At 47.3% G+C, this 27,402-nt stretch overlaps 1 protein-coding gene and 1 long non-coding RNA gene across 2 annotated transcripts; one reads left to right on the top strand and one right to left on the bottom strand.

The window, feature by feature from the left end:
* Nucleotides 1-10,397: 10,397 nt before the first annotated feature.
* Nucleotides 10,398-18,959, bottom strand: LOC133262349 (uncharacterized). The gene is made up of 2 exons (XR_009741280.1): nt 18,522-18,959; nt 10,398-10,906 (listed from the first exon to the last, which is right to left on the bottom strand). It is a non-coding gene; the product is annotated as an uncharacterized LOC133262349 (long non-coding RNA).
* Nucleotides 18,960-22,400: 3,441 nt separating this feature from the next.
* Nucleotides 22,401-26,125, top strand: MAFB (MAF bZIP transcription factor B). Its single transcript, XM_061441271.1, has one exon. The coding sequence runs from the start codon at nt 23,062-23,064 to the stop codon at nt 23,995-23,997; it is 936 nt and encodes a 311-aa protein (XP_061297255.1). The 5' UTR covers nt 22,401-23,061; the 3' UTR covers nt 23,998-26,125.
* Nucleotides 26,126-27,402: the final 1,277 nt, after the last annotated feature.

The raw sequence follows: 27,402 nt of genomic DNA on the forward strand, positions 1-27,402 counted from the left end.
CAATCTGTAGGTACAAACATAATGCTAAAAATCAGAATGTCCTTGGAAGGGCAAAGGCAGCCTATTTGACTACATCTCTAATTCTAGTCCGAGACTTCAGCCGCTCCAAATCCTCCAACCTGCAATATGAAGGCTTACTGTGAGGTACTAACAACCAGCATCAAAGTACTTAGCGTGATGTGACTGGTTCTGGATACAAACACAGACAATATATAAGAAGCTTCTTTACTTCAGCCACATAGAAACACCCATTACCAAAAAAAAGGCTCCCACCAAACTAGACTCCTTTTCTTTTTTCAAGAAAAAGGCAATTTTTCACATTTTAATAGCTTTCATTCCATGTCTTAATAAATGCGTGTTTGTTGATTTGTGTAAGCGTGATGTAGGATTCTGCAAATGAATGTAATCTGCATCAAGGGGATAGCTAACCACTAGCTAACACTTTTGAATAATGAATCCCTACTGTATCAGATGGACGCTATTCATAATAATTCCTTGCTTTTCTCATTTTGTCGTGTACAGTAGCGATTAATCAATTTGCAGTGTTATGTCACCCGCAACAAATTGCTCGCACCAAGACAAATTTATTGCTTTATGATAAAAGAACTTGTTTAGGTAGAAATAAATTAAATTTGGGGGTTGTTATTTGGGGTTGATGTTTACATATATGACCCATGCTGCACAGGCCAGCAGAGGGAAGGGTATCCAATTATAACACCACTCTTTTGAGGAGAGTTCAAAGAGATGCAAAAGCAAAGGGTACGTTTGTACAGCAAACTGGTCCTTGAAGAGAGCCAGTCCTCCTGGGAACAGTGTGCCATGAATGAGGCTCTTCAGAAGGGTTTGGAAGGGTTATCAGGGAACGGAGCTGTGTGCTCAGAGTTTCTTCCATTGTAAGATGGTTTCATGCACTTCGTTCTGGGGTATCTGGAGGAGAAACATCTCCCAGCGCCCTGACTAGTGACTGGTGCTGAAAACCAAGCTCTGCTTGTCTGCTTGGGCTCCTGCAGCTGAACACAGCCTCCGGGGCTGCTTCCCAAGGCAAATGGCAGAGGCGGCCAGCCTCGAGGGTGCAAAGGCTGAGTCACTTATAGCAATAAGAATGCCAAATTTGCTGCATTTTATTTTATTTTACTTTATTTTACTATATTTTATAATTTTATTTTATTTTATTTTATTTGACTATTTTATTTTATTTTCTATTTTATTTTATTTTACTTTATTTTACTATTTTATTTTATTGTATTTTGGTTTGGTTTATTTTATTCTTTTTTTTTATTTTATTGTTTTTATTATTTTATTTTACTTTTTTCCCTTTTATTTCCTTTTATTGTATTTATTTATATTTCCTTTTATTTTACTTTTTTTTTTCCTATTTCCTTCAGCCTTTGACAGGCTCCAATCTCATGTCAGCAGCTCCTCCATAAATCTTGTTTTCCTCATCCTTTCTCTTTCTCTGCAGAAATCACTTTGACTCTTTCTCCCTGGGTTAAATGCTGCTGTTACTTCTCTTTCTTTGCTTATTTCTTCTACTCTCCACTTTTTCTCATTTCTCATATTCCTGACCAGGCATTTTCTGTAGCTCTGGATAATGCTTCTCCTTCCCTGCTATTCCCTACTAATGTCCTTGTCAGCCTTCTCCTGCACCATCCCAAAAGACGTTTAACTGAGATTACCCCTGGCTGGAACTGCAAGACTGAGAAAACCCAACATGCCAAATGTTTCCTACACGCACACACACACTCCAGTTTGCAAAAGTGACCCAAAATCTTGAGAAAACAAAGGAGAAGGAAAGAGGGAAAAGGGAAGAGGAAAAAGGAAAAAAGGAGAGAAGGGGAGGAGAGAGGAGAGGAGAGGAGAGGAGAGGAGAGGAGAGGAGAGGAGAGGAGAGGAGAGGAGAGGAGAGGAGAGGAGAGGAGAGGAGAGGAGAGGAGGAGGGATACCTGGTGTCTGGGTGCGAGGTAGGGGTGTGAAATTCCCTGCGGTATATAACCCTGTGTGAGCGTTTGAGAGCATACACACAGTTCGGACACCAGTGTGGGCAGCACCTGAAGAAATTATATACTCCTAAAATTCAGATCAAAGACTGCCATTAAATGCAAGTTTCACCAGGGGCTGAGAGTTCATCCAGATTTTTACCAGCGTAACAACTCTCAAAGGGTTCTAATGTTAGTCAATGACGGCACAGTAATGGTCTATTAATTAGACAGTTTCTATCAACACCCGCAGTGTGATTTTATTACCCATGACAGCAGCCAGCTTTTGGTAGCAATCTGCCCTCTGAATCAGGTGAGGGAGCATTCATGCTTGCTGAATAGTCTTCATGTATGACGGTATCTGGTGAAATCAAAGTTATTTCATAAAGCTTTCTCACCATCACATATTCCTGGATCAGGGGTTAAAAAAAAAAAAAAAAAGGAGAAAAAAAAAAAAGGAAAGGAAAGGAAAGGAAAGGAAAGGAAAGGAAAGGAAAGGAAAGGAAAGGAAAGGAAAGGAAAGGAAAGGAAAGGAAAGGAAAGGAAAGGAAAGGAAAGGAAAGGAAAGGAAAGGAAAGGAAAAAATCATCCCAAATAATGCCTTTTTTAAAATCTTATTCCTGGTTTTAATCCATGATGACCCATTGCACTGAAGCCAGGTGGTTCAGAATCAACCACAGCCATATAAGAAAGTATACAGCAACGGACAGCTGAGGGCTGTGTGTCAAAATTAATCACATTTTTGGTGTAAAAGAAGCCCAAGTAATTTTATTAGGGTTTTTTATTTGCATTATGGCAGTTTTGCTGTCACGGCCCAACCACAGAATAATCACTGTCCGAGCAGTGTATGTGGTGCACTCCTACCTGTGTTCCAGTGAGAGGCAGGGCTGGGGCATGTGGATAAGCATACCCAAATTCGTTTCAAATAACTGCCAATTTAGCACAGTGCTCAAAACAATTCATTGCTCCTCTCCTGCTCCCCCATCTCAGAGCTGCCCCAGCTGCAAGGGATGAGCTGGGTCAGCTCCACACATCTCTCACTTCAAGCTCTCTTTCTGCTGTATAATATTCCCTTTACCAACACAAAGTGAAACACATGAAGCTCTGGATCTCTCGGTTTAAAAAGTTACATATTGCAGTTGTTGAGACCTATATTTTTAAAGGAGAGGTTTCTTGAAGAAAGAAGGTAACGATCATTTTCAGATTGAAAAAACAAGGAAGGAACATTGAAGTATAGAGTTAGAAAATCTCAGCTGGTTCAGTCCATTAATTGGAGATATTAATTCCTACAAAACAGGTAAAAAAATACATAAAGCAGGTTTATCCTTATGCACATTAGTTTGAGGGGGGAGGGCCATGTGTTTCTCTTAAAGTGAATCAATGTTTTGACAAAGCAGATATTTACACTCACACATTTCAAACCCTTTGATGCCCACGTGGGACTTGGCCTCACAAACATGGGTTGCCAAATGCATATTCATTACCCTCACAATTGGCTAATCCAATTAAAGAAAGCAAGAAAGAGAAAGGAATCAAGAAAGAAAGAAAAAAAATCAATGTCCTAGTAGCATACTTATGGAGTCATTTATTGTAAACATGATCCAAGCGGCTCATTCCAGATGCACTACTAAAAGCTTAAAAAACACTGGCATTGCTTAGCCCCGAGTCAAATCCTGAACAAAGAAAGGGCCTTCAGCCCAAGCCAAATGGAAAAAGGGAATTAGAAGGATGTTACTCATTCATTACTGCCTCTTTAATCACTTAGAGGTCCAATTAAGTATAAATCATTAGTATTAAGTTACTTTATCCAAGACTCTTTATAACACACATGACTGGATTTGAAGGGCTCTCAGTGGCTAGATGTAGTGTGAGCTGAAAAAGGCAGTCAGATGTTGGCTTTCCCCCCTCCTTTTCCCTTTCCCCCTTGCTATGAAATTGATAAATGAAGGCTGCATTCTAGGTGCAGCAGTAATTTCTGTAGTGCAGTCAAGTGCTAGGTCCCTTGTCTCCTCCGAGCAATGAGGCCACCGTCCCCTTTAATGCCTCAGCCTTCCCCTGGGCTGCCAAAAGGCTCTACCAGAATCAGGCACCGCTTCATTTCCATGCACAAATCCCCAGCGCAGGAACCCTTTATTCATTAACAGATCCATCCTTTCCTGAGGAAGGAGGTGGAGGGAATAGAAAAACCAAGAGAGAAAGTGGCTTTCATCCCTCTCCTGGTCTCTGACTCCTGTTACTGCCAGAATCTCTCCCGATGAGTGAATCGGCTTTGGGGGCATGTTAAAGACATGATGCAATAGCATCCTCGAAGATGTCTTCCTCTTCCCTTCCTCTTTCCCCCTTTCTTCCTAGGGAAAAAATTTCCCCAGCGGCCCAGATCACTGTCTGGGAAGCATATTTCCTTCTAATCGGTTTTACAGCTCTTTTAAAGTAATATGTCAGATCATTTTCCCCATATACATAGTTAATGAAAGTAACCCTACAAATTCATTTTAAATAGATGGAAGTTGTTATAACCCTGATCTGGAATTTATTACATTCATTACAATCTTGCTGAAGTAGGTAATGTAATGGACTATTACTTTTATTATCTTTTTAATCCCTCAAAATTATTAGGAACTGACTAATATTTGGCATCACCCTGTTAATGTTTAAACAGAAATTGATATCTTCATTCATCTAATAAATGATGGGGTCTTTTTTCTGCAGAAGAACTAAAGCTGATGATTTTTTTTTAACCTGAACTAGACCAAAAAGATTTCTAAGTAAAATCATAAACTGCGAATATAATAATTGTATGAAATCAGCTTTTTTATCAGGTTATGAGAACATTTTCCAGTATCATTTTCATGGCCCCTGACTGCCCGTGGGCAGTCTGGGCCCCATCGGTTTCTGCAGGGGATGAATGGATTAACATTTTACTTCAGCCGTCAGCCCCTTAATCCAGCTTTTTGCTTCCTGACTGACACGAAGCAAAGTGTTTCACAAAACTCCTCCCACTCAAGACTTAACCACCCAAGAGCAGCATTTTTCAGCTTTATCCTCAGATGCTTTAGATTGGCCACCCCAAACCATCACTTTCCTGCACATGTTCTTTAACACGGTGTTCAGCTTGATACCCAGTGGGATGTAATTAGTCCCACCTTAATTCATGACACATGCTGCCAAAAATACAAGCACTTCCTTCACATCTCCCTTGCTCGCTGGTAGCAATGCTTGCAAGTTCACTGGGCAGATTTGGTTTCGGACTGAAGCAAGAGGCCCTGCATTGCATCATCCTTTTTATGGGTTAAAGAGTCTTCTGGGGGCTCTTTCAGGGCAGCAGATGTGAATACAAGAACATGGTAGAAACCTTCCAAGGCCCATGTGTCCTCACACGTGCAAGCACATGTGTGCAATGCTGCTTTTGGGACCTGCAGCCTGTGCAAGCTGAAAAGCCCCACCAGAAAGACTGGGGTGCAGCCTGGCATCGTGCACGGGGTCCCACGGGCCCTGAACTTTCCACCAGAAGCAGTATGGACTGCATTAAAGCCCTCATCTGCCAAATGAGTTGACGTCTTGCCAGGCTTGTGTATGCACCCATGTCCCTGGGAGAAAGCTTCCTGCTGCTGAAGCGGTCGTCAGTGTTCAGCTGCAGATGCAACGTTATGAGAGCAAGAGCAGGGTTTGGTAATTTTCTATGACTCCCAGCACACCAAGACGAATGTCGCTGATCTCCAGTGGCAGTTGTGTTACCGACTCTGGCAGGGATAGAGTTCAGCCCTATTTGAATGGCCTTCCTGGTTTTCCACACAAAATCTGTCTCTGGCAAAAGCCCTGTGCTGTCCCAATGGCACAGGACACACTTCCCAAAGATGTCTAAATGACAAAGTGCCATCTTTGGAAGTTATTTAGGTAGAGACTATAATGGTACAAACAAGTTTCTGAAGGGATTTGCAAAAGCACCTCAGTTTTGGTTTACATTGGTGATGAAGAAGGTGATTTTGAACCTTGCATAAAATACCTATTTGTACCTTTTGCATAGCTTTAGACAGCTTTAAAAAGAGGAGTCGGAGCCAATTCTAAAATTGCATTAACAAATCTGGCCCTTTGGCACTTCCAGGAATGTTCCCCAGCATGCAACCTTTGAAAACATCCAAGCTCTGTTTTAATACTTTTAATCTGCACCTCACCTTACAAGTGCTATTAATATTCATTACAGATTAAGGCCAAAATGAAGATAACAAAGAATTCTCTACAGTTTCTTTTGAGTTAAAACTGGATTTTGCAGAACAATGCAAATGAAAGACAAGAAGATTTCTTTGGATGGTAGCTCTAAAAGCCAGTTATATATATATAGATATATATTTATAGATATTAAAAAGACCTTTTTATTAGTATATAGGTGGAAAAATGCACAGAGTTGTTAGCATGATAAAAGAACTACAAAGGGAACTCACAGCATGGTTTGTTTTTAATTGAGGTGAAAAACGACAAATATAAAGATTTAGAAGCAACCTTGAAAGCAAACCATTTTCTGCAAATTGACTGGGTGGAATGAGCATTAGGTAATGTGTATTCCCAGAAGTAAGGATCCCTGAGACAAAGCATGAAAGACAAGTGCCAGCTTTCAGTGAAAATAATGCAAATATTAGCAGGAAGAAGCTACTTGGGCTGAATTTACAGGAGCTTGGGAAATCGTGCAGAAATAACCAACCTGCAAACTTTTACCTGCAATATTCCTCTTCACATACCCCCGTGTGCCAGTGGTTTGCGAGTAGATGGGGTTAGAGATGCAGCTGGGCTGTCTGTACTGGTTATGATGACCTTATGCCTATTTGTGCCAGCTAAGGATCTGTTATGAACATAATCATGTTTTATCCTCAAATGTTCTCTCAAAGATCAATCATTTTAATCTCGTGAACCTGAACCTGCTGTAGGCACCTGACCATAAAAATCACTGAACCATTCTGGTGCTGTTCGCCGCAGCCTGCCCTCAGCTTCTGGACCAGACATCCACAGAAAGATGCGGCAGAGAGATGCTGTTTACCGGGACTTGTGCACCCCTAACTACACTTTAAAAATAGCTTCCCTTTTTGTCTCCCTGCTGGTTGTAAAAAGTCAACAAACAAATAGATTTGGTGGCTGCTTCACAGAAAATCAAGTCTTTTAGCTGCACATTAGAACCAATACTTTCTTGTCCTGCGTTAATGCTGTCCATGCTTTATGATCTGCCGCTGAGACAGAGTAAAAAGCACAGAGGAAAAGAATCACTTTTTTTGTATTCCAAATACTGCTTTAATAAGACTGAAAGTCTCTCTCTTTCTCTCCTTATAGCCCTACAGCAAATAAATGGAGGTGTCAGCCCAACACTCTTGTAGGTTTAAACTGAATGGAAGTGTCCTTTTGAAAAGCTTGTTCTGTCTGACAGTCCTGAATGTGCTCCTATTGCAGTTCCTTTGAACACCCAGCTTTTCTGTGTTGGTGCTCTGCTGACACGGCTTTTCGTTGAGTTAAAGATTAACAGAATGCTACAGAATGACAGGACTTTGTGATAACTTAATTGCACAAAACATGGTTGTTCCTGTGCAAATCGGAGTGTAATTGGACACTAAGAAATTACTCTCCCTGTACAAAGATGGCAAAGTGGATATTGGACACACATGTGGAATAATAATCTTTTACCTTTTATTATGCTTGAAAAACATAGTTCATAGTTTTCATGATGAGTGTTAGACATGCATCTCATGCCATGAAAGTATTTGATTATATGCATTAAACATAAAGTCTGAAAGCCCTAAAGCCTCCTTCGTTTTCAGTATGTTCTAACTGCTGACATTGGAATTAACATAACAATGTGAGAGCTCCGCAATATGTTCGTAAATTGTGAATCATAACGGACATACCTTTCAGAGGTCCCAGGGTATTTACCAGCCAGAGAGAACATGGCAGAAGCTCTTTGAAATGAGAAAAAAACAAAGAAGTTCCCTGCAATTGTTTGTTACAGTTAGGTTTGGGTAAGGGGAAGTGTGGGGTTATAGCTTCATATAAACAAATACCAAAACTCAGATAGAAAAATTATACTATCATCACAAAAGGAAACCATTTCGAGGCAATTGCTGCAACCCAGACTAAAGGGCTGTGCTACAGAGCAAAAGGAAAAACAAGGTTAAAAAAGAAAGTGATGTGTGAGGACCACAGAATGGGTGAAACTATTTACAGAGCAATTTAAGACTTTAACTATAGCAAGGGATCATAAACCCAAGTACATGAGCTAAGCCCTGCCTCATGTGGAAAGAGCACAATTACAGTGCTTCCCATCCTTCTCCCCCAGCGCTTCACTGTGGAGGCTCAACACTTTAGGAATGCTAAAGCACAACAGAATGGAAATGGTATTGGAACAGAAAGAGCCTCCCGAAATGAACTGTGCACAGCCCGTTGTGTTGGCATGATTGATACTGGAGCATGTAGGTGTAATGAAACTGATGCTGTCTCTTCTGCACCTGTGATTTATTGAGTACAAATTTAAGATGAGAAAAGGCCCCATACCAGGAGCTGCATCTTCCCCCTCAAAGAGGGTATGGTCATCCATCACCAGCCATTGCAAAAGGCCCAATAGTGAGCGGCTCATCAGATGAGCCAATAGTCTCTTTGTTGGGATTCCTAACAAGTGTTGGATCAGCAAAAGTCTATTTAGGCTGGTGGACCTTTCAGGACCAATTTGTAGTGGGTCACTGATTCTGCTAGTGTATTATCTTCTTTACTACTAGTACCAGTTGGGCAAGCAGCAAAGATTAATGATTTTAGCTGCCGACTGTTTGTGGCAATCTACTGTTTCTGGACCAAAGATTAAGATTTTTTCATGCTTTACTAGAAAGGACACACCTTTTATCCTGGACCCGTTTTTATGTGCTGAGTTCTGTACAAATAATATATATTAAAACAAAAAATAATAGGCATCTCAGCTGCCTTTCTAGTGGCAATAAAAAGGATTTTTGCTGGTGCATAGCACAACAGAAGAGGGTTTTGCAAGGGAATAATAAAACTTGAAGATGAGAGTAAGTTTCATTTTCATTGGGCTAGAGAACATGGCACAACACAGATCTTTTTCCCGTCCCTCAATACACAGTGCTGAGAAAATGCAAAGACCTCCCTCCCCCTCTTTAAAAGAAGGGGAAGGAGGGAAATGGGGCTCTCTACAGCAAGAGCTCATTCTCCTGGTTGATCTTTCATTATCTTTCGTAGCTGAAATCCCCAGTATAATGGATTTGGACATAGTGCAAAATAACTCAAGCTGCATCCCAGAAGAATGGATTAGTGCAGGAGCCCCTTGGCTTTGGTGGACCTGCCAGGGCGCTGAGTGGCTTTGGTCACTTCTGAAGCCAGTTTCTTCAAAAATGATGATGCTGTGTCTGTATCACTGGAACAGAGCAACACAGAACAGTGACTGACAACTTCCAAGAAAGCAAACAAGGGAGGGGAGAGACTTTGGTTAAATGTGTCTTTTCAGAGGTATGAACTGCCTCCCATCAGCCCATTAGCAAACTCCGAGATACGCTTCCAAGCTCAAGGGGTGGTGTAGGAGGACACTGGGAACTTGCAGAGAAATGCCACAGGCTCTTTATTGTAAGAGACCTGGCGCTGCTTACCTCCTTGAGCCGAGAAGAGACAAGCCACTGCTGAAGAAATTGGAAGTGGAAATGTAATGACAGCCAAGTAATTCTGCTGTTGGAAAGAAGAAGTGGCAGAACCAGGACAAAAGAACCCCAAGCTGCAACACTTCCAGAAGCTCTGATCCAAGCTTTCACTATCAGTATTACCTGCCTGAAGCAGTGCGATGTGCTAGAGACTTCCCAGCAGCTGGGGAGGAGGCTGCAGCTCTGTCAGGCAAAGGTCAGGCCATCAGGAAGATAGGAGGACCCAGCAGTGAGAAAATGGTACCGACACCAGCACAATCCCTGCAAAGGACGCGGCAGGAATTGATCTTTGCAGAGGGCTTCCGCGGCACATGGGTCAGGGCTTGGGTGAGCTCTGGGAAGTCCTGTGAGCTCCTGCAGCTTTCCCAGCCCCTGTGAAATTAAAGACATTGCACAGCAGCATTTCCACAGGAAAGCCCAGGATTTTCCCTCAACTGAAAACCAGGACAAAGCACCCAAGTGCGTGAAAAATGCACTCATCAAGGATCTAAGTTTTAAAGGGAAGAATTCTATAAATGACCTAATATAGAAGTGATCTAATTGTTTCCACAACTGCTTCTGAAATTACCAGGGCCTTTTCTCCTTGTTTGTCATTGTTCATGGAGTCATAAATCACAACCCGGGCGATCACTCAGCTCTTGACAATTTGCAGCTATACTACCAGGTCTAGTGTTCATCCGGGCTGTGATCACTGACAAGCTGTTACTTAGCAGTTGACAGGTTCAAAATAGCACAAACTGCAAGGTTACCACCAAGTAAAGAGCTTTTAATTTCTTTTTTTACATGCTTATCTTCTCCTCCTGTTGCGAGCACTATCAGAAAACATGGATACTCCATTCTATGTTGCAAAATCACGCTATGAAATCTGATGTGAATATGAGTTTCCTTCTGCACTCTTTCCTGAAATATTGATGCTATTTCATAAGTCAGGTAAAGGTCTCTCATTTTGAAGGACGCTTATACAGACAAGTTTTCCATGTGTTACATGGAGGATGTTTTCTTACTTTGACTGCTGAAACAGGCTTTCACCAAAACCAGAAAGCATAGAGAACTGAAGTTTTAGGAAAACTGTCAACCTTTCAGAAAAACAAACAGCGCAGCATTGCATCTCACACCTTCTTATTCTGTGGTGGCCGTCTCTCTGGATTTATCCTTGGTGGCATTTGGTTCCTGGGAGAGAGGTGCTGGAGCCAGAGCTCCTCTGTTGGAAGCAGATGGGAAAGCTGCCGGTCCCGTTCAGCTGCCTACACAGCGCTGTGGCATAGCAAAGCAAACAGCGTGACTGGCAACAAAGACAGGGTGATGACATATGTATTTTAAATCCCAGCTAGCAAAACAACAGTAGGTGTTTCTCAAATTTGATCCTCAGGATGACAAACACTCTCCTCTCTTTTGTTCCCCAACATAATTGAGCTGGCCCTTTTTGCAGCTGTATTTCATTCCCTGTTCACTTGCAGATGTGTTTTGACATTGCTTAGTGAGCCTGGGCTGTATTTTAAACACATAGTTAAGGAAACTGGGGTGCATCTGGCACTGGGAAGCACCACACTGGAATCTCTCTTCTCCTCTCATATGAATGGTAGAAAGCATCCTGCCTAAACACATCACAAATAATCATACCATATTTAAAGCTCAGACTCATTCCTCTAGGCACTTTCTTGGATTTAATACCATCAAACAACAACAAAAAAGATACTAAATATTAAGTTGAGCCCATAACTTCTGGGAAATTCCCTGGGCAGTCTTCTTTTTGGGATGGTCATCCCATGTACTGCAGCTCCTTTCCTTAAGGAAACTCTCCCATACCCAGGGAAAGTAATAAAAACATTTTTTTCAGTGAATCATCAGAGAGTGAGCTAACCTTTGCTCAGAAGGACCAAGCACTTGACAGAAAGTTGGGGCCAAGGAATCAACTTTCCTGACCCATGAAAGAGCTACCAAGAAACTCATTTAATAACTGAGTGTTGGCAAGGGGAGAGACAGTGTTGTGGTGTACATCTAAAGCAGCTATGTTGGAAGAGAAATGGGCATTACCTGTGGCAGGAGACAAAGTTGTACAAAGTCTTTTACAGTGGGGAAAAGTGAAGAAATGGAAAAAAAACCCAGCTTGTGGTAATCTTGTAGTGCAGTGTTTTGGGCGTTTCTGTGGGGTTTTTTATCCTCCCTCCTGGGAGGACACAGCCTTTTTAGGTGTTCTTTCTTTGATTTTGGCCTGGTTTCATGGTGCCTTGGAGCACAAGTGGAGGACACTGGTAGGCAGTGTGCTAGGTAGGGGTCAAGCACTAAGCTCAAACTTTTCCCAAACCTTGGCTGGAGAGCAAAGGCATCTCCTCATGGCCTGGAATGGGGAGGATGTACCTGTGGGAGAGCTACATGCTGCAGGGCACTTTCCTGCATCCTCCCAGCTAAGGTACAGGTGATGGAAACATTCCTTGCCCTTGCTGGAAACCCGTTAGATGTCAAGTCCTCCTGCTTAAAAATTAAAACACCCTGAATGCAAAGATCCTTTGCAAAGGGCAGAGCTGTAACAACCGGAGACTTTGCTTCCTTTTCACTCCGAGTAGAACATTATCGTATCCAAGTTCAGACTTGGATACAGCTTTTTCCCTCCTGAATTCAAAGGCAAAGTGCACAGCTGGCCTGGGATCCGGTCTTCTGTCTACAAAATCCTTGCCTTAAAGGAAGATCAGATCTCTGCTGATGGCACTCAATAGCTAGAGCAGAACAAAAGGGCAGCTGGTCAGAAATCGCTCCATGAACCACAGCTGGCCTCCGAGCAAAGCCAAGCAGCACAGCACTCTGATGTCTTTGCATGGAGACCTGGTGGAGCACTTAGGGCAACATGGCATGAAGCAATGTGTCACCCTTACAGCAAAACAGAGTGAGCCCCTGTGTAAGGGGAGTCCAGGACACAGGCTGAATGCACACAAAATCATCAGCTCCAAAGAGCTGCTTCCAGATTGCCTCCCTTCCAGAAAACTACTACCAGCCTTGCATATGCACCTTCCTTTAGATATTTAGGGTGATGGAGCAGCAATATCCCAGCTCTACCACAAGAGATTTTTAGCCAGTTAAGGAGGCACAAAGAGGGCAAGTGACATGACCAAGGCCACAGAGGAAATTAGTGGCAGGGCAAAACCCCTGATTCTTCTCCCACTCCCCCCCAAATTCCATCAGTTGCTCAAACTCCTGGAAGGTTGTGCTTATAGAAACCAACAGGAGTTTCAGTGGTTTAAAGGTCAGGCCCAAGCATAGCAAAACCCAGGGGCAAAAATGGGCTTCTCCTCTCCCTTCCCTCCAGCAAGTGTAAAGCCCAACACTCCTTCACTGGAGTCCCTTGAATAAAGAGAAGCTTCTGGGAGCACACTGAGCAAATGGGTTATTTTGAAAGGACAAGTTAGCTCTATAATTTGCCTTCACAATGTGTTCTGCACTCTAATTACAAATGCAAACACAGTAATTGAGAACAGCATCATAAAACTCTTAAGGAAGCCATAAGTGATATAATACATGGACATGTTTACCATTTGGTGCAGCAGGATGCCTCTGTGATGTTTTCCCCATGCTTAAACAGGGTGGAGATTTGCTTTTCTTTCATAAAGTTAATTCCATGAGAGCAATTCTTCCCTCAGCCTCCCTGCTCCCGAGCCTGAGTCAGTTAAAATACAGCTGCTGGAAAACATTTCCTCTCTTTTCTCAAGTGAGAAAAACACCTTTTCCTTTGAAAGATAATAAAATTGTTAATTAAAGCTGTTCTAAAGGGAATCAAAAGGGGAAGATCTTAGTGTGTTCTCCACCTGGCACCTCCCACTCTTGCCTGCAATGGCAAATAACTCAGTAGAGTGAAATACAGAAGGGATTGAGGGCTGTACTGCTGCTCACCCCATCTAAACTGTCCTTGGGGAGACTTCAGTCCTTCCAGTGGTTCACAGTAGAGGGGCTCCCCATGCAGCTTTCCTCCAGGAGCCCACTGCCTGGAGGTAACCTTGATGTTCTCCACCCGTTGAATGATCTCTGCCATGTGCTGGGTGTGGAGAGAGTTCAATGTCCCAGTTTTTCACAGTGAGAGAAGGGTGAGTAGTTTTGGCTGATGAATGGCAAATGAAGTCAGGCAAGCTGCTCACAGGCTGGCTGAGAGTTTTCTGCATGGATGGACAGCATCCTGCCCATGGTGCAGTCCCACATCCTTGCCTTCATCCACTTTTTCCCTTTTTGCCCTTCCTCCTCTGTCTCCCAGATCTCCCCCCCCATGTCAAACTGGGGTCCTGCTCCAACAAAGACTTCTAATCAAGGCAAAGTCTATGGGCTTTAAAAGGCTTACCAGAGAACAGAGAAACAGAAGAAAAGTGTAAATATAAATGTAATATCAGCCTTGTCCTCTGGAAAGGGCCTTTGGGATGCTGGTGTTAGGGAGGAGTGAACAGGAGGGATGCTCAGTTCTTCAGGGAGTTCTGCAAGACGAATGGTGGGACCATTTGCAAAGGAACCAGGTAGCAACAAATATACCAGGAGAGGATTAGGGCTGGTGTGCACTGACAGGGTCCTACAAGCTTCCCTGAGCTTAACAGCTGCTAAATAACATGACAAATCATGTGATTCAAACCAGAAGGGTTCAACCTGCCGTTGGAGGTTGATGCAGACGGGTGTCCTCTGCCGCTCGCTCGCGCACACATCCCATCTCTTTACATTCGCTGAAAGCTGCTGTGGCCTGAACTTCGGAGGTGCTGAGTGCCTGCAGCTCATCATGACAGGCTATACATCAAACCCATCACCTCTTGGGAAACTTGATTGCCCTCATGGAAACCCTCGTTTCAGACATTTAACTGGTTCCTACTGGCTTCAGCCAGCCAGCTAGGTTTTGGAATGCATCACTTCATTTGGGCTGTACTAATCCTACAGGTGAAATAAATCCAAGTCCACAAAGACCAGGATAGGAATCTACTGAAATGTCAAGAAAGGTATCAATTAAAATAAAACATACCCCAAAACGCTGTTTTTAAAACACTGAACCAATAAAAATAACTCATACTTGGCTGGTTAGAGCTGTTCATCAGGTGACTTGCTGCTGAACAGATGTCTCCAGCTGGGAATTCTTGGATGAAATTCTCTATCTTCTCCTTTTTTATATATAAACTAGTTATTAAAGAAGTACTTTAGAGGTTTGAAACATGTGTTAATTCAAGCCAGGAAAAAAAAAAATAAAATAAATCAAAACAGAAACCACACGTAGATTGCCAAGAGAGAGGTTGCTGAGGTGTGATCACAGCTTTAAGGGGTGAAGCTCTTTATGTGAATCTTTGAAGGATGAAAACGCAGTTATTAAAACCCCTGGAAATACAGAGTTAAGGCTGAACATACACAGGGCACTCATTCTGAAAGCATGGAGACCCCTAGAGAAGGCTGTCCATGAGGCTTTAATCTGGTTTTCCACACTGCTCAGAAAACGTACAATGTGGTAACTCAGTGTGTACATGGAGATTAGTTCACAGCAGTTAGAATTGGGTCTTTTTCCTAATTTTTCAGCCACAATGGGTGTTAATATATATTAAAAGCCTAATTAATATCTGTCTTAGTACTTAGCCAAAGTCTCTGCCTGGAAAAGGAACAACAGAATCTGATATAGGATGGGTATATATTGATTGCTGCAGGAGCTGTTTCTTTTCTACCTTAGAGGGTACATGCTAGAAATTTTAGTGTGCATTTTGCCTCCATTAACGTACAAGGAATTGATCCCACCAGAGGAAAACAAGGTGAAATTATTTCCTACGGTGCAGCAAATCTGAATTGTCCGTAGAATTGCCATTAAAATAGATGCAGAAACGAAGCATCTTTCCCTGACCGCCTCTCATTCTCGCTGCTGCCTGCACTCACTCTCACTGCTCCTCTCCTTGCTGTGTTTTGCTGCGAGCCCTCTCTCCAGCCAAGGAGATGTGGCCATTATTTATGGGATCTCAGAATGACCCATACAGCATCCAGGCAATTTGGCTGGAGAGCATTTAGCTGGGGAAGCAGTGGGTGAGAACTCACAGCAGGGCTGTGTTGCCTGCACTCCTGCACAAACAAATGTCACTGCTCTGCAGAGAAGCTCTGAGAGCAAAGAAATAGAAACTGCAGCTTGCCCCAGGGACAGCAGTCAGCTCCATCAGCCCTCCCCATGCCCTGGCCCAGTCCTGGTCCTCTTAGACCTGCTGCTCTTGACCCTCAGGATCCTTGTAGTGGCCAGTGATGGGAACATCTCCAGCTTTCCTAGGGCCTTGAGGGCTAGGGAGGTTGAAGCTGGGAGGTGTTCACAACATAGAAGCACACAGCACACAGCTAAAACACAGCTTTATTTCCCAAAGATGAAATGGCAAGTTGCACTATGAGCCAAATATCTTGCTAGGGCAAACAGAGCATAATTTACACTCTGAGGCTGATTTTAAATCATTTGATCTGGGGCTATTCATGGCTGTAGATCTGTTTATATGTAAAAGAAACAAAGATGAGGAACCTTCCTCTTTCTTCTGTCTGGGTAACAGCCAAAGGAGTGTTCCTCGGACAAACAAGGAGAACAAACAAAAGCACTTGCCCAGAATTATTCCCTTTCTTTGTTGTATTTCCTCTTCTCATGTTTAGGGCTTAAGAATGTTTGGGGGGGAAGGTGAAGGCTTGTGGAAGCCACCTTGTCTCCAGTTTAACTCATCTTTACCTCTCAGAAATATGCAAAAGGACTTTAATTTCACTGCATAACAGCTTTCTACTAAATACTTTCCTTCTGCACCTGGATCTATCTGTCAGGGCTAGCATAGGAAGATAGCTTCATTTCTTTAGGTGAATAGAGACCTTAATTCCCAAAGGACACAATAAACCTGATCCTTCCTCTTCTGATCAACAGGAGCACAGAAGCTGCTAACCTGACCAGTACATCAAAAAGGAGCTTGAAAACTACTTTGAGCAAAAAATGCTAACGGTGCATCCTTCTCCTGTAACGGCACTGATATTAAATCAGGAAACAGTATAGAACAACCACAAGCACATATATACAGGGGCTGTCAAAACAGAAACAATACAAAATCCCTAATGGGGACTAAAGGTGCAAAGAGCAGAAAGAAGAACACACAGCACAGGCTTTATGATTATATTTAAATCCTTATGCAGCAAATGCTGGAAAGGGAATTCCAAACATTTTCTATATATAAGCAGTTTTTTTGATCCAGGACTTTGTGGAGTGAAAAGGAATTACAGATCAGTTGGAATGAAAGGGTAGGGGTCCCTGGGGGTGCTGGAGCATGCCCAGGGGCTGCAAGGGCCCCTGATCCTGCAAGGGCGAACAGCTATGCTCAGCTCAGTGTGAACAGCCTCCTGGTGCTGCAGTGCTGGTCCTCCTGAATAGGTGCTGCATGGTCCTGAGTTTCCTCAAGCACAGCTGAGGCCCCATCTTCCTTCCCTCCTTCTTAACCATCTAAAGCTCTGATCATCAAGAAAGCCTCCAGCTGAGCCTCTTGGAAAACAGGCAACAGGCTGAGGGCAGAAAGGGATGCTGACCTTCTCTGGAAGATCTCCTGGCTGCTCATGACTTTGTGACATCAGGTACAGGTCCAGGACACTTCCCCTGTCTCCCTGACATCTCTCTTTTCTATATCCCTTACAAGGAAACCAAACTCTCTTGGGAAGATCACTTTTCCCACCCAAACACCTGTGCAGTGCCTCTGGATTTGCAAGAGAAGCAGATAAGCAGGAGAGAATTCTTTTCTAGTAAGATGTGGTCCAAGTTCTGAAGTGTTGGAAAAACCTTTGAATGACACAAAATGCAACTGCAAGATATGACTGCAGTAGAGTTCTTGAGCTTCTACTGGCTACTTCCATCCCAAAAGGCAAGTTCTGATCACTCAGAAAGGTTTTGGTACTGCCTATTAGTAAAATGCTCCTAAAGGGGCTCTGATAATGAATTCAGCATGCCCTGGATCAAGTGGGAAGCAGGACTCAGCCCAGCACAGGAGCAAAGCTGATTCTAGCCAGGTTTGAACAGGGGATTTTGTGCTTCTGGCTTAGGTGGTTTTGCTAGAAACGATTTTTACCGTGGTGACAAGGGCAGCAATAACATGAGTATGTATCAGAGAGGGGCCTATGATGAGACTGCAGAGTTTGGAAATTATGAGAAAGAGACACATTCTCTTGAGAACAAGTTTGGATTGACTCATTCAGGGGGCTAAGGCTGTGAGAAATAACCAGAAAAAGAACGTTTCTGCTGTCTGCTTACCTCCCTGCCAAAGACACCCTCATGGGACGTTGTACAAGAGGGTGAAGTGTTGCACTTTCAGCTCCAATACATCTCCTTTCCCCCCCCAGGGCGCAGCCAGACCCCGACCCGCTGCCGAGTTGCGCTCGTTTCTCCGCATGAAAGGCAGGAGGCAGCAGCCCCATCCCCACCCCCGGCCACGCATCCCTGCGGCGCGGGATGACCCCAGCAGCGGGGGCTCCCCGGGTCCTGCAGCGCAGGGACGCGGAGCATCGCCCCAGCGACCGCTGCTGCGGGGCCCCCGGGACCCCCCTCCCGGAGCCGTCGCCGCCCGCAACCCCCCCGGCAGCCGCGGGGTGCAGAGGGAGCTCGGGACGGGCAGGATTCACCTCCAGCCCCGGGAGCAGGCCCTCACCAGCCCCCCCCCCCCCCCCCCGGTTCCGACACCGCCGAAGGCACGGGTTTAATTAAATGTTGTGCTCTCAAATCACACACTTCCCCCCCCAACGCGCCGTCCCGCACAGCAACACCCGCAGCCGCTCTCCGGGACCACCCGCACCGAGCCCAGCCCCAGCCCCAGCCGCAGCCTGGATGTGCTGCTGGGGACTGCGAAGTCTCGGGGAAGAAATATCCCCCCCCCCCGCCACCTACCCTTCGGAAGTGCCGCTCCGCTCCCTTGTCACATATCCACCTGGGAAAACCTGGCTAAAGTTAGTAATGGGATTTGCCCCGCTCCTAACTGGTTCGAGGCTAAGATCTTGAAGAGGTCCCAGTTAACCCAGGAGGGTGCGATAGCTTATTTTGTACTGCAAAGTTGCTGTGAGACTGCCCAAAGAATGTTGCGCGCTTTACTTTGACAATCCCAGCAGAAAAGGGAAAGGGAGAGAGAGGAAACAAAGACTTATGATCACCATTAGTAATTTAATCCTAAATTCGTGGGCCATTCCCATCAGCCCGAACAAGCAAACATCAACACTTTCCTTTCTCATGCACATCTATCTGCGATAGATGATTAACCAGGTCCCTCGCTGCTTACACAGGGAAATACATCCTGACGAGCAGCACGGTGTCTGCTTGCAGTTTGGGAAATTAAACATCAGCGGCGGGGGGGGTAAGAATTAGGGAAGTGACAAAGCAACCCTTTTCCTGCGGTGGTGCGGCTGCTGGACACGGGGGATTCTTTAACAAAGCCCCCATTTCAGCCACTGTGTCCCACGAATGCGTTGGGGTGAAGAAGCTAATTCCAGAGGGGGAAGTAGCAGTCAGCTGCCAAACTCGAGAAGCGCTTCCCGGAGAACGAGTATACTGGAAAATACATATATAACAGTCCTATTCTTTATCAGTTACCTGAATCTGCCGCTTCAAAGAATTGGGGATTGGGATGGGCATCGTAAATGTGTAAATGTCACCTCCCGATTCAGACAGAAAACCCCCAAACCAAGCACATATATATATACACGCTATACATACATACGATGTATATATAATATATATAAGCTTCTCCAGTTTTGAGGACGAACTTTCAAATTTCAGGGACAAGACACTGCGATGACACCCTCTTTTCTTTGAACTCTTCCCGATTTTGGCCGGGAGTTTGCGAAGGGGAAGGTGGGGAGGAGGGAGACCTGGAAGAAGTTGTTCTGTGCTCGGAAGTACCCTTCAAAAAACGGATTTAAAGCATAAAAAGCTAAAAAGAGAAATAAAACCAAGCCACTGGATGATCAGCTTTGGGGTGCTGGGAGAAGGTCGCAGTTAAACACCGATGCCTCGGAGGGGTCGAAGGGGAGCTGACGGGTACCGCTTTTCCTCCGCGAACGCAGAGCGGACGGGACGGGTCGCGACGGGACAGAACGGAACGGGTCTGGAAACCTTCCCGCGGAAGCCCGGAGAAGGAAAACCTTCTCCGCGTTGACCAGCGGAGGCTTTTAGGGTGCGGGCGGCCGCGCAGAGGGGCTCCCCCAGCGCGCAGCACCGTGGCTGTGGCCGCCCTGCCCCACGGAAGGGAAACTCGCTGCTTGCTGGGATGCTCAGCCCAGGAATCCTCCTCTGCTGCTGCAGCAACACGATTTCTTCCCCAGCCCTTAAGAAATAAATAGGTAGCACGGAGGAGCATCCCCCCACCTAACATACACGTCCGAGCGAGGATAACCTGGGGTGGATGAGTTAAAAGCTCTACAATAAACAAAATTGGCCTTTAATCGGGGATTCGGGGCACTTCAGCCAGCCGCGCAGAGCCGCAAGTTTTGCTGGATGTGTTTCGTAAAGGGGAGCGAGGGATGGAAAAAGCAAAGGAACGGACTCAAAAAGGGCCCCGAAATTTTATGACGATGAGGATGGACGCGCCGAACTGATCTGTCATTCACAGTTTAAAAGACTGAGCAAAAGGATGCAGCATGTGTGGACAGGGAGATATTCAGATCGATGCTTCCTCCGCCTTTCAGTAGCTCCACCTTGTGAAGATACCTCAGTAATTATGAGAAGGAAAAGTATTCTCTAGCTAATGGCACGTTTCTCGGGGCTGCTGCTCAGCTCCCCGAGCTCGCCAGGGTCCCCTCTCCCCCGCTGCCACCGGTAACGTTTAACGTGCAGGTACAAATACCGCTCTGCCCAGCAGCTTCCAGGACCTCATAAATAACAACGGCGGAGGACCCGCCGCGGGGTCTCTGCTCTCCCCGGCCCTGGGAGGCAGCCGAGCTGCTGCTCCGATCCGCTGCCCCGAGCGGCCGGATCCCGCCCCCCCCGGGCCCCTCTCCTCCTCCCTGCGCCTCCGGGCCTCTCGTTAGCCGCGGAAAGACGGCGATTCCCCAAACCTGGAACTGATGGGAAAGCAGCAGTGCGGGGCCCGTGCGGACCCCGGAGCCCCAGCACCGCCGGGGCTGTGTCGCCCGGGGGGAACGCAGGGAATGCCGGGGACGGGGGTATGTCCAGGCGTGGGGAGCCCCGGGGCTGGCCGCTATCCACTGGGAGTGATGTTCACCCCGAAAGCATCGCGGGGAAAAACTCCAGCAAGGTACTGCCACACGCGATGAAGCCGCTGTGCTGAGAATGGGGTTCACCCAAATCCCCCTCCCGGGTCCCCTCTCCCCTCTCCAGCCCGCTGCCGGCGGGAGGGACCCCCGGCAAACTTTCTGGGGGGTGAGGATGGCACTTGGGGCGACTTTCACCTCCTCGGTTCCCTGCGCGGCCGCGGCCGGCTCCGCAGATCTGTGGAGGAGCAGAAGCACCGCGGCCGAGCTGCGGGCATCTCCCGAGGCTGCGGCTAGGGCTCGGCCCCAGGGTTGGGAGGGGGAATTTGGCAGTGTTATCCTTGCTCCAGAGAGGCAGCTCCCTCCTCATTCATTTCTGGGGCGCAGCAGATCTACAGATCTCGAACTTTTCCGTTCTTCTGGCTAAATAAATTGGGGTGGGGGATAAGGGAGATGCTGAAGCGCAGCTCCGGAGCGGCGCGGCCGGGACGGGACAGCACGGGATGGCAACAGCCCCGTTCCCGCTGCCGGTCCCGATTCCGCCTCCCTCCGCTTCTTTCCCTTTTCTCCTCGTGTTTTTATCCCTTGAAAAGTATCTGTTATTTCTGCAAACGGACACTTGGGGTCGCACTTTCTGTCTGTTTGAGCGTAAAAACAGTGCAAAAAGGAGCCCTAATCTCCCTTAATCGTTACAAAATGTTCAAAAAAAAAAAAAACAACACCAAAAAACAAAACAAAACCCCAACCCAACCAAAAAAAAAAGGAAAATCCTGTTACCGGACAAAAAAAAAAAAAAAAAAAAAACAACCCAAAACAAAACCAAAACCTAAAATCCCGGCACGGCGAGTGCTCCTTTGCATGCAGGCCCTCACTCAGGGAGCAGCAGAGGAAAGCAAACGCGGTCCCCTCAGAGCTGAAATGTAATTATATTTCCTCCCTTCTCTCCCTAACATTTGCGGCGGTTTGTGTCAATGCCTTTGCCTCACTTTAGGGACAGATTCGCTTCCTGTCACCGGAGGATTTCCCCGGTAGTACGCGGGGAGCTGCCCCTCGGCCGCCCCCAGCCCCAGCGCTGGCTCCCAGCCGGACCCGCTCACATCGGGAGCGGCCACAGAAAGTTTGAAAGGGGCGATGGGAATGCGTGGAGCGGGGCGCAGGGGGGTGAGTGTGTGACCAGCTTCGGACGTGCTGCGGGACGGCAGCGGGCGCGGAGGGACTTTGTCACGTTTAGAACAAAGGGACGGGGGGTGGGGGGGATGTCCCCAAACCCCCCCTCCGCGATCCTCTGGGGATCGCAGAGACTGAGAGGGGTGTAAGGAAGCGCAGGAGGAGCGGTGCGGTGGAGCCGAGGAGCGGGCGGGGAACGCCCGGCGGGGAGCGGCGGCCGCTCCTCCGGCGCTGCGGAGCTGTCACGGCGCGGCCCGTGCCCGCCCCCGGCCCGCCCCCGGCCCCGCCACCGCCCGCCCGGCCCGGCCCCGCCGCTGCGCTGCCATTGGCGAGGCCGCCGCCGGCCCCGGCCCCCGCCGCGCTCTCGGCGGGCACGGCCGTATAAGAAGCCAAGGGGGGCTGCGCTGCGAGCACAGCTGCACAACGAGCGCTGGCGGCGGCCGCAGCGGAGCCCCGGTCCTGCTCGTGTCCCCTCTCCTCCTTTTTTGTTTTCTCCCCTCCTTCCTCCCCTCTTCCCTCCCCTTCCCCCGCGCTGCCCGAGCCCGCCGGCGCTGCCCGGCACAGCCCAACACCCAGCGCGCTGCCCCGGCCGCCGGCCCGGGCTGGAAAGTTGCGACAGACTCCGGTGCTCTGCACCGCGGGGGGAAGGCTCCGGACTTACAAAACCCAGACGGTTCGCACCGCTCTGCTTCCTGCGCAGACCCGAAGGCAGCATCTTTGTTTTGTTTTGCTTTTGCCCTTCCTCGCTCCTTTCTCCTTGCGACCGGGCGCGTCCGTGCCAGGAGCCGCTGCAGCTTGCGGCGCGCTGCGTGCTCTCATACAAAAGGGCAGGAGACATCCAGGCGGCCCCGGCTCGTCCTTGGCTTTGTTGTCCTGACTGAAGAAGCTCCAGAAGCCGGGAGAAGGAGGCGGCGGTGGAGGGGGAGCGGAGGAAAGGAAGCGAGAGAGCAGAGCCAGGGCTGGTTTGGAATAGGGGAGCGCGGGCAGCCCCCTGCCAGGCTGCGCGCTGGGGTGAGGTCTCCAGCCCCTCCGCCGGGAGAGGTGCCCGCAAGACAGCGATGGCCGGAGAGCTCAGCATCGGAGCCGAGCTGCCCACTAGCCCCCTGGCCATGGAGTATGTCAACGACTTCGACCTGATGAAGTTCGACGTGAAGAAGGAGCCCCTGGGCAGGAACGACCGCTCGGGCAGGCACTGCACACGCCTGCAGCCTGCCGGCTCCGTCTCCTCCACTCCCATCAGCACGCCCTGCAGCTCCGTGCCCTCCTCGCCCAGCTTCAGCCCTACTGAGCAGAAGACCCACTTGGAGGACCTGTACTGGATGGCGAACAGCTACCAGCAGATGAACCCCGAGGCGCTGAACCTCACCCCGGAGGACGCTGTTGAAGCCCTCATTGGGTCCCACCAGGTGTCCCAGCAACTGCAAGGCTTCGAGAGCTTCCGGGCCCACCATCACCACCATCATCACCATCACCAGCACCACCACCAGTACCCTGCCGTCACTCATGAAGACCTGGCCGGCAGCGGGCACCCTCACCATCACCACCACCATCACCACCAGGCCTCTCCCACTCCCTCCACCTCCTCCAGCTCCTCCCAGCAGCTCCAGAACTCGCACCAGCAGCATCCCCCCTCCAGCAGCGTGGAGGACCGGTTCTCAGATGACCAGCTGGTCTCTATGTCCGTGAGGGAGCTCAACAGGCACCTCCGAGGCTTCACCAAAGATGAGGTGATCCGCCTCAAGCAGAAGAGGAGGACCTTGAAGAACAGGGGCTATGCCCAGTCCTGCAGGTATAAACGTGTCCAGCAGAAACACCACCTGGAGAACGAAAAGACACAGCTCATTCAGCAGGTAGAACAGCTCAAGCAAGAAGTGACCCGGCTCGCCAGAGAGAGAGACGCCTACAAGCTCAAGTGTGAGAAACTTGCCAGCAATGGCTTCAGAGAGGCCGGCTCCACCAGTGACAACCCATCTTCCCCTGAGTTCTTCATGTGAGTGATTAACAAAAATGATTAAAAAGCAAACACCCCCCCCCCCAATCCCCAAACCTGACCCAGTCACCTTCCCCCCGCTCCCATCTTCCTCTGACATCTCCATCCATCTGTCTGCTTGACTAGAGAGAAAGGAGAGAAAAAACAGACTTGACTTTTTTGTTTTGTTTTTTGCAGCATCCAAGTCTTCTAGAGTAGCTGTGGGAAGAGTAGGCTGGGGGTGGGGATGGGAGAGGTGAAGTGCAACTTTTGGACTTTCGTTTGTGAGTTAGGGAGAGGGACAGAGGCAGACGCCAAGGTGAAAAGGCCAAGTGAAGCAGTTTATAGCTTGCTCACTTGCCAAACGAGATGGACTTTAAGAGAATAATAATAAAGGACAATGAACAAGCCATCTATAACGTGCTGCCTGCTCGGGAAGAGAGAGGACATACCCAGCACCATCTCATGCACAATTTACCTGCTTGGAAAAAAAAAAAAAGAATGAATAAAAAGGACAATATATGCAAACTCTCCATATATTGCCTGCTTTGAGACATAAGTTGCAGGACTCAGATGGGATATTGAATCTAAGAAAGGAAAGAAAGAATGAAAGAAAAGAAAAAAAAACTCATCAGTTTTAATGCCTGCTTGATTATATAGAAAAATACGAAAATCTGCATTAAAAATATTAATCCTGCATGCTGGACATGTATGGTAATAATTTCTATTTTGTACCATTTTCTTGTTTAACTATAGCATGTTGATCATCGACCATAGATTTCTGTTATTGTTTTGTTTCATCGCTAAGAAAAGCATCCCAAGTTATCAAACTTTCTACTACTTGTGCAGTTCTGTTCGTTGGTTTTGCTCTTGGTTTTCTTTTATGGTGTTGGCTTGTAAATATCTGCTACTTCAAACCGCACAGGAGAGAAAAACACAGACACACAAAAACATTTCAGCAGGCTGGTCGTACGGTTTGTTTGGTATTAAAGAGATGCTTAAGGAAAAGAAGTTATGGGCATTTTGCATTAGAAAAAACAGAACAACTTCGTGTATCTGGTGCACTTTTGAGTTGTGTTTTTGATTTCTTTGTCTTAGTTTTCATTTTGGTTTTTGTTTGTTGGGGCAGAAGCCAAACCGCCCGAATGGCATTGACAAACCTAAACTTACCAGGGGAAAACTCCGATCGGTCACTAGAGACTCCTCCATGCCTTAGTGGCAGCGAAGCTCTTCCCTTCAGGACAATTCCCAGCCTGTAGCGGGGAGGTTTGGCCATGGAGTTTCCCTTCTGATTGTACACTCAGGAAGCGAAGGACGGACGAGATACTAGTTCCTTTAGAGCAGCAACTGCCCCTTGGGTTTCGGTAAAGGGAAACTAAACCCAACCAACCGCCTCCTCGACAGGAGCTGAGTCGCGATAGCAGCGAGGGCTCCCTGTGCCCCCTGAAGTCGGGTTCTCGCTGGCAGCAGCCCAGGGGAAGGTGGTGGGGGGGGGGGAGAACAAGTGAGCCCCACACGTGGTTTGAGGAAGACACACCGCAACTTTCAAGTGTATTCTTTTGCAATGATTTGTAACCTGCTTCTCTGCTTCCCTATGCAGCGAATGAACGTTTTAGCCCAAATTTATTTGCAGTTGTGTAGTAGCATTAGTTTGGAGTCTTATGGGTGTTTTTATTACTTTGGTTTTGTTGTTTGGTTTTTTTTTTTTCCTCCTGCAGGTCAGTAAAAGGATTTACGTTGCACTGACAAAAATACCAAAATGAAAACTTATTTTTTAGTTTCCTGTTAGGGTAGCTGGCACTGCTGGCCGGATGCATTTTAAGTTTGTATTAGTTTATAAATTAACAGTAATAACAAGATTGTAATGAACAGCATGGTGCTTGCAGTTTTAAATATTGTGGATATTAGTCATGCATCAGAAAACGAGCTTTGGTTTTTACTGATTCAACTGTGTTGAAATCAAAACATTGCAGCAGCGGGAAAAAAAATGGTTTTTATTTCATGTAAAGTTCTGAAGGGATCAATTTCAAATCCTGCTTATGATATGGAAAATATTAAAAAACCTGGTCTATTGTAGTTTTATTCAGACTGGTTTCTGTTTTTGGTTATTAAAATTGTTTCCTATTTTGCTTATTAAAATCATGGAAATGGCATTTCTTGGAGGGAGCTGCTTCTCTGACGTCTCGTATGCTGAAAAAAAGGAGAAAAAAGTAATAAAAGAAGGGGCAGGTTTGGACCCTTCCGTGTCCCCTCGCTGCTCCAGGGGCTCAGCAGCCGCCGCTCTCCAGGGGCTCACAACCGGTTTTTCCCCACCCCGGGATCTCCGCTGGACGCAGTCTCGCGCCCGCCTCTGCTTTGCCCGGGTCTCACCCGTGGCAGAGGGCAACATTCCCCCTCCACTCCCTCCTTATCTCCCCCCTGCATCCCTTATGCACTCCCCGGGTCTCCCCGCCGAGAGATGCGGAGCTGCTGAGGGGTCCCTCCCTCTGCGGGGAGCGGGAGCCTCCGGCCCTGCCGCCCCGGGCTGCGGGAGAGGGGAAGAGCAGGGTGCAGGCACGGCTTTCTCTTCTTTTCTTTTTCCCTCCTTTTTTTTTTTGCATTAGAAAAGGAGAGGACTTTGACAAGTGTGTCGTTTCTCCCTGCTCCTTTGGGCTCCAGGCTCGCCATCCACTTTCTTCTCTCCATATGCATTGTATTTTATTTTATTTTATTTTTCACTTTATTTTATTTTATTTTAATTTTCACTTTATTTTATTTTACTTTATTTACGCTATTTTATTTTAACCACACCTAAGCGGCAGTTTGTCAACTCTTTAGATGCCTGTGGAGAAGGGCTCAGACACCCCCCCCACCCCGCTCCTCTCGGGGCAGGTACCGCCGCTGCCGGGACTGCAGCCGGGGAGCGCCGGGAGCCCGGAGCCGGGCGGCAGCGTGACTGCGCGCTCCTGCTTTCCCAGCGGGAAAACTGCGCTGGGCTTGAAACCGCGCTGAAAAACCCAAATCCGAGGCACCGCACAACCGAAAATAACGGCCCTCTCCTCCCCACAGCCCCGAGCTGCCTTTGCAGGGGCTGCACAAGGCGCGTTTGGAGAGCAAACCCGCTAAGGACAGAGTGTGAAAAACAACAACAAAAAAAGGCAAATACAGTAACTTAAACCCCAAATCCCCTCTTAAATCCCAGCCGCATCCCTGCCTGGTCAGAGCCAGCTGGGCTAGGGAGCTCAGAAGGGGCCGGGCCCGTTCCAGCCCCCCGGCCACATGAGTCAGGCCGGAGAACGACCTCGTTCCCTGCTGGCCTGCGAGGGGGGACAGGAGTTTGCAGAGGAAAAGGCTCAGGGAGCCTGGCTTGCCCTGCATAGCCTCCCCCTCGCCTGTAAATGCTATGGCTGCAGAAAGCCTGAGAGGAATATTGTTTGTGGGAACTGCCACC

The sequence above is a fragment of the Pezoporus flaviventris genome, unplaced genomic scaffold (genome assembly GCF_033815535.1).
Source record: "Pezoporus flaviventris isolate CSIRO_AGI_PZ_B2104156 unplaced genomic scaffold, CSIRO_AGI_Pfla_v1 ptg000213l, whole genome shotgun sequence".
In the NCBI taxonomy this organism is placed as follows: domain Eukaryota; kingdom Metazoa; phylum Chordata; class Aves; order Psittaciformes; family Psittacidae; genus Pezoporus; species Pezoporus flaviventris.

Coding starts and splice junctions, on each gene's coding strand:
- MAFB (XM_061441271.1), top strand. CDS start 23,062: ATGGCCGGAGAGCTCAGCATCGGAGCCGAGCTGCCCACTAGCCCCCTG.